Here is a 13,889-nt window from a genome sequence, read left to right on the forward strand (position 1 = left end):
ATGATATAAACGCAAAGACACAAGTTTGGTGTGGGGAGAAAAGAAAAGTAAATTCAAGGAAACCCTTAATAGGTATTATTCAGATAGAATTATAATATATGCATAGTTGTTTACAAATTCTTTTTTAATATATACGTATGTGACAACGTTTAATTTCAAACGTAATCACATGAAACATTCATTTTAACTTCAAAAAATAGAAACCGTAAGTTTCAAAAATTGCACTACAAAAAGACCTTTGAACGGAACATTTGAAAACATAATTGGGCCCTTAAAAAGAAAAGGATGTCTAAAAATATTTTGTAGTAGTATTTTGTTTACAACATTCCCAACACTCATGCATATTCAAATGTTCAAGGGTAGCACAACTGGACTATAACACCCCTACTACAGTACATGAGTGTCCCTTATCAAAGCAGGCACGTACTGAGCAGAATCTCCATACCGTTAGTTACGATTGGGAAAGACCCCTCAAACTATTTAACGTAACCCTCACATACAGCCCTCGGAACCACCTGCCTCGAAATGCCGTAATACATACCACCAAGCAAGTCAGCGATTGGCCCGGTCCCAAGGAGCGCTTAAATATCAAATCATTTTGATATAAATGTGAAATGAACAAAATTCAGTTTTGATATTCTTGTTTCTGTTTCATGTTGTAACATGTCTGTCCGCCATTGTTTTATTGAATACATATGTACGTCGTTGGAAATAAAACTTATCGCACTCTTGCAATGAAAAGAAATTAATCTTTAGCACTTCGCTCTGACCAGTTAGCTCTCTTATTTTCTGATCATATTCAACCAAATTATGTTGAGTAGTTCCAGGTTAACCTTTTGAGGAAAAAAAAAGGTTTTTTACCTAAGTGACGACATCGATCACTTGTTTACGCCATCCCCGAAATGTCTGTTTTTAAAGTTGTGCCCGTGAATGCATTATCGGTTGAGGTATAGTTAGCACACCTGAGATTGCTGTCTGTGAAAGATAAAGACTAATCCTGTTGGTACTTGCTTTATAATAGCTGCTGGGAAATAAAAACTTTTTTTTATCTAAAATAGAGTTTTTTAAACGTCACAAGTTCATACGCTCAAAGTTTGTCTCGATGAGTTTGTACTTTAATTAAGTTTCACAGTGTGAATTAAAGACAAATTAGACATTTTCTTGATTAAAAAGCTGAAAAAGAAATCTGTTTCCACTTGTCGAGGTTAATCGTGTCGTTTTTTTGCTAAACACTGTAATAAATTGTCAGGAAATTCTTTACATTGAGTTTCATCCTCTCAGCCAATACACTTTAGTAGAAAGTGTATCCAATGTTGGTGGCAAATGATTTGCGTTGCTGGTGTAATATTTGCTCCTTGTGAATAGTATTTTGTACTGGTCGTAGCCATTCAGCAAGGTGAGGTCTTTTTACTTTTGAATGGCCCATAGGTTTTATACACTACATTCAGCCCGCCCGCATAAAGGCAACAGTTCAGTCCCGACGAAGGGAATTGGAAAGACGAAACCCTAGCGAAATTTGAACATTCTCCTTGCTTGTGTACACAGAGCACACATTCATTCACAACATAACATCCATTCATATTTTTGTTTCAAACATTGCTTGGCTTGGTTAGGTTCATTTGTAGACGGAAAGAAAATAACAACTTAAGTGGGCGAAAGTACTTCGGTGGCCCCCCTGGCCAACGTGCCCAAGTACGGAAAGGAAATTGGAATTTGCTGTGCATTCTGGGGAAAAGAGAACGTAACACGCATATATACAGGCTCGCATATATATACATTCATGTTGAGGTGTCAGAGGCGCTTAATAACACACATTTATTAAGGGGTGTAGTATTTTAAAGATGGTCAGTGCACCGCACTTGAGTTTGATGATTAACACAGAATGATGGGGTATGGTATCGTAGGGTGCTGGGGAATGAAAGCTTTTACCTGCCAAAATCAATTTATTTCCCTGGTGATGAGCTCTATGCATACGTACATGTTCAGGTAACAGTTTTTCGGAGAGGAGGTAACGAGTAGGCTGCGACTTGGGTGCCGACCGAAATTCTCTAAGCTCAAGCGTAGCCAATCAGCAGTTGTTAATTGATTTCACTTCAAGTGCGTCTTGATGTCCCCCTTCCCAGGGTGCCTTAGCACAACTTTTTTGTATTTTGTATATATGATGGTGCACGGGCAAAGCTTGCTTTCTGTTCCTATGTGGCATCATAGACATAAAAGGTGCTGATTTCTCACATGTCTTGCAGGTGTGGAATCTAAGTCATCAGAAGTACTGCCAAGAATAGGTGAGCAAAAAGAACGGCGCTCCCAGTCAAAGATGATGCATGCATCCGATCCATTCCTTTGTAAACTGTGCGGGACCCCCGATACACGATTATTTATTTTTTTCTACGACAGATTGCTCATTATGGAGAACTTTTCAGGGGCATCTGGATGGGTGCTGATAGAATAGTGACTGCATTAAGGGGCACTACAGAGGCCAATGATGTTCAAATTAGATTGAAACCGAATACTTTACTACCCACATTAATTTCACATCATCTTCTTTCAAAATCGTTCCATATCACATAAATTTTTTTAAATTTATAACCAATTTTGTGATTTTTCTGTATGAAATCTAAATGTAAAACTTTTTTTTTTTTTTTTGCATACCATTCAGGGGAGAAATGAATAAAACTCATTACTTGGAAACAACATATCATGGGTAGTCATGGAAACTTAAGACAAAAATTGAAATCTTATGCCAAATACTAATAACCCCCTATTTTTTTTTTGGTAGGAAATGATTGGGGCCTGTTATGATAATTACATTGCCCGAAATACATTCTATTACAGTATGTGTTTAAAATAAATGAAAACATGAAGGGTGTATAGTAATTACAGCTGTCAGCATAACAGGCAGCACAAAATGATGCTCGTTTTTTTGTATTGCATGGACAGCTAGCAATGGCAAATTGCATATGAAGTCATCTTCCTCTATGGAAACACTGCAGGGCTAGGGTACGCTGGGAGAGAGAACGGGGTCTTGGCGTGTTTCGCCTGGGGCGTACTGCGTCAGGACATGTTTACAAACTTTTCATTCACTGTGCATAATCCCCCACTTAACCAAGAAGGGGGGAGAGAATGGAGAGTAAGAGAGACGATAGGAAAGACAGTTAGCTAAAACTACACTATAGGTAAGGTAAGACTAGAGAGCTGGGACATGATATGAGTGATGTTTCCCAGCACTCCCTGCGGTACGTCATTAGCGAAATTTGCATAGTAGCGCACACCTTGCTTTGGTAAAGATTCAGGCAAAAACATGGGTAAGCTGGTTAAATATAAGCTAGGGATTTGATAGCAAAGACTTGACTCCAAATTTTTCCATTTGTGACCACTTGGTTTTCATAATAATACTAGCTGCATTTCAAGTCCAAGTTCTGGTGTCTCTTAATTAGCCTGCGTAGGGTCAGGTGCGGCTCATGTATTTACAAAGACCCTCCGAGCCATTTTTTGTTATAAGTTTGTTGAACTTGATGTTTGCTTTCTTTGGTCAGGGGAGAGAAACCGATTGAGTCAAATATATAAAAAGAGAGTAGATATATAAAGTAGACTAAGTTAACAGAAGTGAAAATAGCTCCAAGAGCTTGAGATTGAGATGAAGTTCAAACCCCTGTGTTAAATTGAAAACCTCTGATTTCAATCTGAAGGCAATCATATAAGGACCGTTGCTCCTAGCCCAAATCATTGTCCTCATGCCGCCAGCCCGCCAAATGGATACGAGATGGCTTCATGATGCTGTACCATTCAGCTAGAGATGATACCACTCAGTGTCTAGTCTGGTGACTATTTTCTATTTGACAGTGCATGTAATGACCTTGGTGATTTTTTAAATCGAGAAGAGACCGCTTATTCACTTATTACTTATTAAGAGGGGGAAAAATGAAAAAGATCTCTGACCCTTAATATTGCCGGTTTGATAGTTTGGAATGAGATAGTACAATATGAGGTCAGGTGTATCATAGAAACAAAAGATTTTCCAATTTCATCCTGAATGAATGACTTCCATTGGGACTTAAGGACTTGAATACTCCTAATGCCCAGTTATACCATCTTGAGTGGAAAAACACCCCCAATGACTTACATCACATATAGATAAAAGATGAAGCGCATCTTTCCAGAGTTGAGTGCTGGTCCGAGAAACCGACCGGAAAAGAATCCCATAATTAGAAAGGTGGTCTCAATGGGATCAATTTTAGGGCGATAAATTCTCAATTGTTAAAAAAAAAGGAGGGTAGAAGTTGGCAATGTATTAAGGTATGATGAGATTGGAGGAGTAAAAGAGGGCAAGTAGTTAGTGAACATTTGTATGCAATGGCGCATGCAGCGTAATAAACCGTACAAATTGCATTGACCATGTTAGAGAAGGGGTATACCATTTTGTATTGGCATGTCTGGGTAGAACTGTTGCGCAAGGGCAGTCACGTACCTGTGCGAAAATACATTTTCATACATTTAAATCCCGTCATGAACAAATTCTCCCCCCGGAATATGTTTTTGAAGGAAGACACAGAAAAAAACATGGATGCCTGCTCGTATTTAGCGATACATATATCTGTCCACACTGTCCAATATTTTGTCTATCGATACCTATAGAGCCACTAAGGAGACAACTAATGGGGTAATTGCCCCCCTCCCATAACCCATAATGCAATGCCTGTTGTAACTTATAGTACGGCCAAGATAACATGTTCGTACTTGCCCAGGCAGGAGTACTCTATGCACGGTATACGGATGCCTTTACATGCACGCAGTGCTAAACCAACTGTTTTGGCGCTACTTTGGACGCGTTCATTCTTGTTCACATGATTGGAGTTTTAAGAATTTTGACTCCAATTTTGTAACTTTTTCTGAAGTAGTAAAGAAGGGAGGAAAGAAGAAGCGTTCAGAAAGGTCATTGAACGTCGGCAAGTAAACTGTCAGTTGGCTAGGGTATCTGCTAAAGAAGTTAATCTGCAGACGGGCGAACAAGTTGGCCTGCGAGAGCCAGGAAAAAAAAGAAGCTCGGCTCTCATGACATGCAGTAGCTCGTGCATGGACCAACTATGGAGGCTGGACATAGTAGCTATAAAGATTATAATAGAATAAATATACCTTGGTTTAACATTGGTTATTGACTTAAGAAATGTATATCGATGGAAGCCACTCAGCTAGCATGGACTTCCAATGTCCATAGTAGTGGAGTAATATTTACCAAGCTAGCCAAATCAAAAAAAAAAAAAAGATTCAGGTGGTTTATATTGCAAACGAAAGGTCAGACTTGGAAATAAAAATTTGTCAATATCATGAGAGAAATTTGTACTTTCAATAGTGACCAATTTGTTACAGTACATAGTCAAGGTGATTTTTATATCACTAATTCTCATAATTGTTTGTTCTTGTCAATGCCTTTTAGGAATGGTTGAATAACTATCCAATAAAGAAAACAATGAACTCATTCTTGATTATAATGAAAGTCCATTTTTATCTTGTTGAGTTTTTGGAGAGGTTGTACCACTCCAAATGCCATTACTTTTTGAGATCCATTGATTGATTTGAAGAATGTTTCAATTGATTTTTGTAGTGTTGAGCAAGATAAGATGTTGTTTAATAGCATGCCCAACTTCAATTTTGATTTGAAAGCATCCAGGCGGCTGCACTTTGTTTGTATCTAATTTTGGTTTTTTTGGTTTTATTTGATTTCATTAAGGGCGAGAAGACAATCACGTTTGAAACATGCCAATATGACTGCATATTAATAGAACAAAGTTTAATTAATGTGACGGAAATTGCTTTAGAATGTAATACATTTGCAACAGTCCAATATTGTGTGCTACCTGTTCAAACAGTACAATTACACAAATGTTATTCTGGTAACATTCCCTCCTACATTCATGTTGGACTGGTGATGATTTCTTTCCCCTAACAATTATCGGAGCAAACTCACTGTTTCCCTCTCCTGCTCCCCTTGAGGTTGCCCCTTACCCGCAAGGGAGATCAAATCAATAATTATTTCAAGATGGGGAGAGGAGAAACATGATTTATCGTAAAATGTGTCCATTTTGATTACGATAATGAAATCATTATTTACGTAATTACACTCGTTTGCGTGAAAAATTCTCTAAGGCATGGTTCGGCCTGTTCGTCAAGCAATGTTGTTGACCATAGCAATTACAAGCCGACAATCCTGCGTAGAAAAACTTTTATCAGGTATTTAACCCCATGAGAACTACCTGCGGATTGGTCAAAAAGAAGTTTTCATATCAATTGGAACAATCAGCAACATTGTTTGAATAATTTCACCACACAAAAAAATTGGGGTGAATTATTTGCAAAGCTCCATTCTGATTGGTGATTAAAGTGAAGATATCATGTATTTGACCAATCAGAGGAAATGTTAGATCGGCAGGTAGTGCTCAGGGGGGTTAACAAGAATTGAGCACCGGTAACAAATGCTTGGTTATGTTGAATTCTTCTCCGGTCTTTTGATAAACAAGACATGGTGACGGTGAGTGTCGGACGTAAGAAACTCGCTTTGTATGGAAACTGACACAAGCAATTAGGGAAAGGAAATGATAGTGTAAAAATCAGTGGCCATCACACATTCACATCACCTGTTTTATTTATGGTAGCAATGCAATCACCGTTTTAGCATTTATACCGCCAATTTATCTAATGGCACTACCTTTAATTGGCTGTGTCAGCAAAATGTTGTAGGTAAGCAGAATTGAAGATAAGGCGAATCGGTGCGTTAACTTTGGACAAGTGTGGATCTATGAAAGAATCGTACTCTAAAGAGATCCTGAAAAGCCATTGACCCAATGAAATGATGGGATATCACTTTGAATCAGTTATTTGTATTTAGAGATTACGACGATTTACATCATTGTAATGCGCTTAGTGGTGTGGTGTTTTTTTTCAAATCCTGCATAGAGGATATTGACATTCCAGATTGATGCAAGATTTGGTAATCGTTTAAAAAAAAAAAAAAACATTTGAAGGAATCTGACGTCCATTTTACTTCAATTATTGAAAGGGTGGGACTGATTTGAATATTCATGACCTCGGCTTATCCGTGCCCCTACCATTCATGACGGTACGTTATGGTATATTTTACTTTATAGTGTCATACAAGCAGTGGCGTGCGCAGCACATTGAAAGTGGGGGGGCAGGTTGTTGAGTTCCCCCAAATGGAGTCTGATTAGGAGTGTAAGAAATGACTGATTTCCCTCGAAAATGACTGATTTCCCCTGAATGACCAACAAAAGTGGGGGCCGTTGCCCCCTGCCCCCCCTGCATACAATGCTGTCTCATAGTAACTATGTTGCAGCCCTATTATACATTTAACGAAATAATTTTTCAAGTAAAGATATTATAATAAATGATACAACTAAACACTTTTATAGTTAGTCAATTCCCAACACACTCTATTTTGTACTTAGCTATAAGCTTGTCAGTCCTTTCCTTCGTTATATTCTTCTTCGTTTTCCATATTGCGTCAGTATTGTGTGTTGAACTTTTAAATGAAAGTGCAGAACTGTTTGGTTTTGTACATGTTGACCTTTGTTTTTTTTATCTTTCCTTTATAATATAATAAGTACTTTGCACCTGAATAGGATCCAAATCTCTCGAGTAACTTAATAATTTTCAACTATTTGATTGACAAATTTTAATATTGGTAAAAGCTGACCATGGGGAGAATGTAGGAGTCCAGAATTTTAAGTCACATCAAAAGATGATAAAAGAAGATTTAATTCCTCAGGAAGATTTAATTCCTCATGAATACAGTCAGGTTTTTTGTTGATAAAAATAAATTCATTTTATTGTATTGAATGGTTTGAAAACGGAACACTACTTTCTAGGAATAGCAATGACGCTAGGTACTGGCGATCATTTTTAAAATGGGCGGACAGAAAACAGGACTACAGAGAGAAGGAGATGCATTTGCGCGATGATAAAATGTCACAAAAAAGGTAAACAGGATGCTACAGCCAAATCTCTTTGGTGATTTGTGAGTTCAAAACATGCTTTAGCACAAATGGAAACTTGTCAATCCATTTCTAGACATTTGTGACCCAATTTGTGGACCAAAATGACAGGATTTTGCAACTTATGAAATATCCGTACCAAAATGAAGTTGATGACAAGCATATAGAGCTTAAGTTGAGAATCCCTAACTTTTTTCTTCTTTTAATTTTTCGTCCAGAAAGGTTTATTTTTGTACACTTAAGAAATTTAGTTTCCTCCTCCAAACCTTTCTAGCGCCCTCTTGAAGCCAGCGTAAGATCCTCTTGTACGACTGGCAATGATGATGACATGGAACGATGTAATCTAATATCTCGCTAAGATTGTTTTGTTTGAAATTTTGGTTGGTTTTGTTTTGCCTTAGTATCTAAACTAGATCTCTTAACCCATCCATAGAGTAGTGTGTACATTGGCACTGGATGAAAGAGCTATAGCTTTAGCTATTAAGTGACAGTTCTGCCTCTTTTAAATGAAGAAATACACTATTATGTGCCCGAGTGGGACCAATTTGCATTATTCCTTGGCTGGAGTAGAATGTATGTGAAATTGTATACGGCCAGTGCCCGACAACGGCATCCAAACTCATACACAAGCTTTGTATACACAACTATGCACAGGATGGGTTCAATACCTTTCTGGTTTCCTATTTATCTTGACAAAAAAGAGTAAGATAATAAAAAAAATCAAGTTGTTGATAAAATATGAAAAAAGATGGCAGTGCCTGATGGTAACTAATCACTATGTTTTGTCATCATTAGTTTATTGTTGTTTTTAGTTGCAAAACACATCAATTGATTTTGTGTACACCGCAAACATACTAATATTATCGACGTTAACTCCCAATATGTGATCAAAGTCCCATTTGTCATAACTTCTTGAAAAAATATTGCCCAGTTAAAAGATTGGTAGTGGCAAAAATCCATCAACTGCCTGTGACATTTCTCTTCACAGGGACCCGTTGGCGTATTTTTCCCCCACGTTTCAGACGCAGCAATCCCATTCATCATGACGAAATCTGCCATGTATGAATCAAATACGACAGAGATAGATGTTGATGTCATATTTGTTGATGACCAGGTTACCATGGACGATGAAGATGAGATAGATAGCGGCAGATTAGGGAGATTTATTAAGCAAATACTACATCTAGAATACGCATTAAATGGGAAATGATATAAAATGCCAGAGTACACAAACAGCACAGGGGAAGTCGAGTTGAAATGCATGAGATGGTCAAATCGTACTGACGTGGATTGTTTCCTTGTACAAATGAAATGCTAAGCCTTTCTGACTGAACCACATTGTAATCTTAACGAAAGGCAATGGTAATCAAGTTTATTTGTTTCTATCCAAGATCTGGGCCAAGCAATTATATAGTCAGAACGGGTGTGACGAACTTATACAGCTTTAAACGCTGTTCCTCTGCATAATTTTGATCTCATAAGCTTTTATAAAACAAAGGAGAAACACAGTGAAAAGTTGTTGAAATGGAACAAAATCTATTTTTCCATTTTATTTAGAGCGATGTTTAAAGTCGACTTAAACCCGAAACAAATTCACGAGACAGGTTAAGGATTGAGGAATAGACAGTAGAGTGCAAAACTGATTGGAAAGCATGGGCTCACCAGGTAAACAGTTGATGTTTATGTGGCTTAGTTTTGTGTGAAGATGAAACTGACCTCTATTTGATGGCATTTGAACCAGATAAAAGTGTGCATGAACCCACCCAAAATGAGGTCAAGTAGTTTCATCTGCCTCTGATTCAGGTGTGATAATACTAGAAATGTGCCAGCTTGGGTAGGGAAAGAAGAAAAAAAAGTTCACAGAGTAGGGCCTAGCCTATATTACAAGTTACAAATTGCCCAAAATTGGATGACTTGTTAGAGTTGGCATTAGGTGACACAGATAAGGTGTAGATTGACTGACTGACAGAAACAGCTATTCCATTTAAAATCCACACTACCCCTGTGGAAGATTTTAGAAATATCTTCCACAGGGGGAGTATGTTTTTTAAATGTAATTGATCAGAGTTAATCATTTTGCAACTCATACTCCCTCTCTATTATAGCTTTACCTATATCTTCAATAACTGGAGTGAGTTTTTCAAATGGAAGTTACCCAATTGTCTATTCTATTCAAAACTTATACTCCCTCTGTGGAAGATTTGAGCTAAATCTTCCACAGGGGTAGTGTGTATTTCAAATGGAATAACCCATTGCACCTTGAGTTGAAGATGTTGCCATGTTCACCACTGTAAACCTATGGACGGGTGGGATTTCGTGAACCAATGTTACGTTTGGTAGCGAGTGAGCTGAATACTTAAGTTCTATTCTTTATAGTTCAGTGTGCACTTGTAGAAAAGAATCAATAGGACCTTTTCTGCCTACTGACCTATCTTACTCTAAATGAGATGAAAGTTTATATAGGTATCTATGGAGATGGTCAGTGGTGGCACCAGGGGGGGTTGAGGGCAAAGTGAAATCTATAGGGGCGAAAAAATGAAAAGTTTGAAAAAAATAACATTTTGAATCAAATTGAATTGAATTTTTACCGCACTGGACTAAACAGATAAGATTATGTTCAGGTAGCGTCTTATGAAGAAGAAGAGTTCATTTGCGTGGATATCGCTTTCTTGTTTGTACATGTTAAATAACTTGTGTATCCTATCATTCAATTTAGTAAATGACACTTTCCTTTCATCATAAATAAAATAGCAAGATTACTAGTAGTACATTATTAATTTCTTTTGAGCGACATGGCATGACAGCTAAATGAACGTGATAACGAACTTTCAAATAAAGAGAAAGTTAAAACAAAAGTGACAAAGGTGTTGATGATAAACAAATGAGATATCTGCAAATAACGCACAAAGACCAAATTATTTATGGATTAAATTTAATAAAGTTGTGAAGTGGAGAGAGAGATTTTGCCATATAGGATAACATTAATTTGAAATGACGAATGAAGGGTGGTTAGGAGAACAAAAGAAATACCTGTACGGAAATAGCCCCACAAAGTGACAAATACTTCAATTTGTACGTAACAAAGTTGTGATCAGCGTTGAAGGACATTAATTGTCATTTCAACTGTTCAGCCATCACTTCGCCAACAAATCTTATGCATCTTTTTATGATTGGTAAAAGATTCCCTAACAATTGCATTTATTTCTATCGATTGAAGGTTCTGAAGCAGGTAAGGGAGTTTTATGAAAAGGTCACTGAGATGAAGTGATGCGTATGGGGGAAAATTTGGTGAGCTTGGTAAGGGAGGGGAAAGAGGAGAGAAACAAAAAATGGGCTATTCCAGTTGAAATCCATACACCCTCTATGGAAGATACAACCTTATATATTTCACAGAGGGAGTGTGCATTTCAAATGGAGTTACCTGAATGACTCCATTTGAAATCTACACCCCCACAGTGTGGGAGATTAAGGTTATGTCTTTATAGGGGGTGTAAGGATTTCAAGTGGAATAGCCAAATGTTCTTACAATAAAGGTACAACTAATCTGAGATCTTTGATCCTTACCTCATGTGCCTGCAGTAGAAATCAAGAAAAAATTGAATGAATTGATAAAAAGTGCACAAATGCGTGGTTTAAGACGAAAAGGTTTTGAAAGGCAATTTGCCAATTACTGCTACAGTACTTCTTGCGAGATGTTTTTGAGTAGCGGTTGACACAAAGTATTGATTAATATACCGGTTGTAGAAGCAATTAAAGTTGAAAAATTATCAGTGCTTTCATGGGTGTGTTTTTATAGTGAGTTGATGAGTATTTTGGACAAGTTTGCTAGAAAAATGCTTGGCTTTTATGTTGATATTACTTGACAGCGTCACACTTAGAGTATAATCGTTTGCGAGGATGGAAAGTGGTAGGGGATGCGGGGCCAGCTCTTTAAAACAATGATACCTTAATTATTGGGCGTGGTATCTTTTATAGCTCGTACTAAAACATTTCTTGACCTAGTTTATATTGTATCATACTGGTAATAGTTTCACAAATTTTCTCAAAATTGAAGGAAACTCGTAGTATAGCGTACGAACATGGTCAATCACAATTTATAAAACAAAAACGCAAGTGAGATGAATTTGACGGATATTCAGTGGCATCAGCATGTCAGTTTTTCAGAATTAATCGGATATCTGTTCATAGCGTTGGATCTATAAAAGACTCTCAAAGTTCATATCCAATTTTGTCAGGGTATTACACCCTTCTAATTTGCTTGTTAATTGTTTATGCCAGGCTGCCTTAGTTCATTAAATTTGAAACGGTGATGCAATATTAACCACAAAGTGTGCATTATATTTACGTCGCCTGATTGTTCCATGGCATTTTGGGCAAAGAGTTTCAGTTGGTAGCAATTTCAGAATAGAGAGATATCCTTTCACTTTGAATTTACATCATTATTGAACTTGGTAAATGAGTTGAGGTTATCTGTTAGCAACAATACATTTATAAAACTGTTGGACTTTCAACCAATCAAATCAAAGCTAATCTGATAAGCTTTCATATGATTGGCTGAGCATGGATCTTGATCTAGTCTCATTTGCATACAGAATGGGAGGTCAATGAATGAGGGGGTGCTTCAACAGCATGGTTGAACTGCTCCTACAGACACAGCTGCAGTGAACATGGTGCAGTAATAGTAGTCTTGGAGCATTCTTGTCAATATGATTTCAAAAAGTATGTCAGGAAGATTTATTTGTTGAATAAGCTTATAGTTCTTGTAATATTTTTGGTTGCTGATTACATTTAACGTCTATTCCAAGATAATTTTGAGGTGGTAAACTAGTTTTACCAAAATATGTTTGTAAATTTTCATATTTTATACTTGGGTGTGTTTTATTTCAGTTCATCTTGTCAGAATCTTTTACCCATGGTGTATTGTAATAGTAATTATAAGAGATATGAAAATGATTAAGATATTTATTTGTATTATTATTTATTAATTTTTCTTTTTTTTTTTTTTTTTTTATTTTCAGAAGACGAAGGCGATGAGATGTTGGAAGGGGACGAGGCTCCCTCACACTTTGACCTCATCAAGTGTGGGGACTGTCGGGCAGATTTTGCCTTATCGGACATTGTCAAGTTTATTGAGCATAAAAGAAAATGTTTTGGAACAAGTAATGGCAGCGAAACATCCGAAGATCCACCCACATTGCAGCTGATCACCAAGGAAGAAGAAACTGATGTCGAATCACTGGCTACAGCCACCCCAACAGCCAATGGTACGACAAAACTAGAGAGACGAGAAGATGGCGAAGAAAATGATGAAATGGACACGACACCGTCGTCCTTGGCGACGGATGTGGTGCGGACAGAAAAGCCAAAGATCATTACACCAATCAAGCCCCGAAGAATGTCGTCATCAGGTAGTCACAGAGATACCAGCTCCCCAAGAGTGAAACAAACGCAAACAGAAGCACTAAAAACAGGTTGGTATCTTTAAAACATCATCTCCCAGGCTACAGTTCACTTATCTGCATCTGTATTACACTTTTGTAGCAAATGTTATTATTTTGGGTACCAAAATTTCATAGCAGAGGTGAACCTCATGAATTATTAATGTGTATTTGCATATTTGTAACTGTAGCCTGGAAGAAGCATCCATTAGCCTCATACCTAAAGACAAGTTTCACTATGCGATATTGTAATATGTCAAACAAAGTTCCTTGTTTGTGAAATAATTTGTGGAAACTTCTGTTCGGGATTCAGTTTTCTGTTTGTATATATAATGCATGCATCATCTTTTTTACCTGTTCTTCTTCACTTGAGTCTTAATTTTGATTGTTTTGAAACATTTTTGTACAAATCCTTTTGAAATATAGATAAGCTTGCATGTGATTGGTT

General features: G+C 37.2%; 1 protein-coding gene across 1 annotated transcript in view; it reads left to right on the forward strand.

Moving 5' to 3' along the window:
- The window catches only part of LOC140153667 (B-cell lymphoma/leukemia 11A-like), a 205,322-nt gene that overhangs the window by 136,016 nt on the left and 55,417 nt on the right, over positions 1–13,889 (forward strand). The window contains 1 exon segment of the mRNA XM_072176473.1: positions 13,022–13,474. Within this exon segment, the coding sequence (XP_072032574.1) occupies positions 13,022–13,474 (453 nt within the window).

This window comes from Amphiura filiformis, chromosome 5 (assembly GCF_039555335.1).
Source record: "Amphiura filiformis chromosome 5, Afil_fr2py, whole genome shotgun sequence".
NCBI classification, from domain to species: Eukaryota; Metazoa; Echinodermata; class Ophiuroidea; order Amphilepidida; family Amphiuridae; genus Amphiura; species Amphiura filiformis.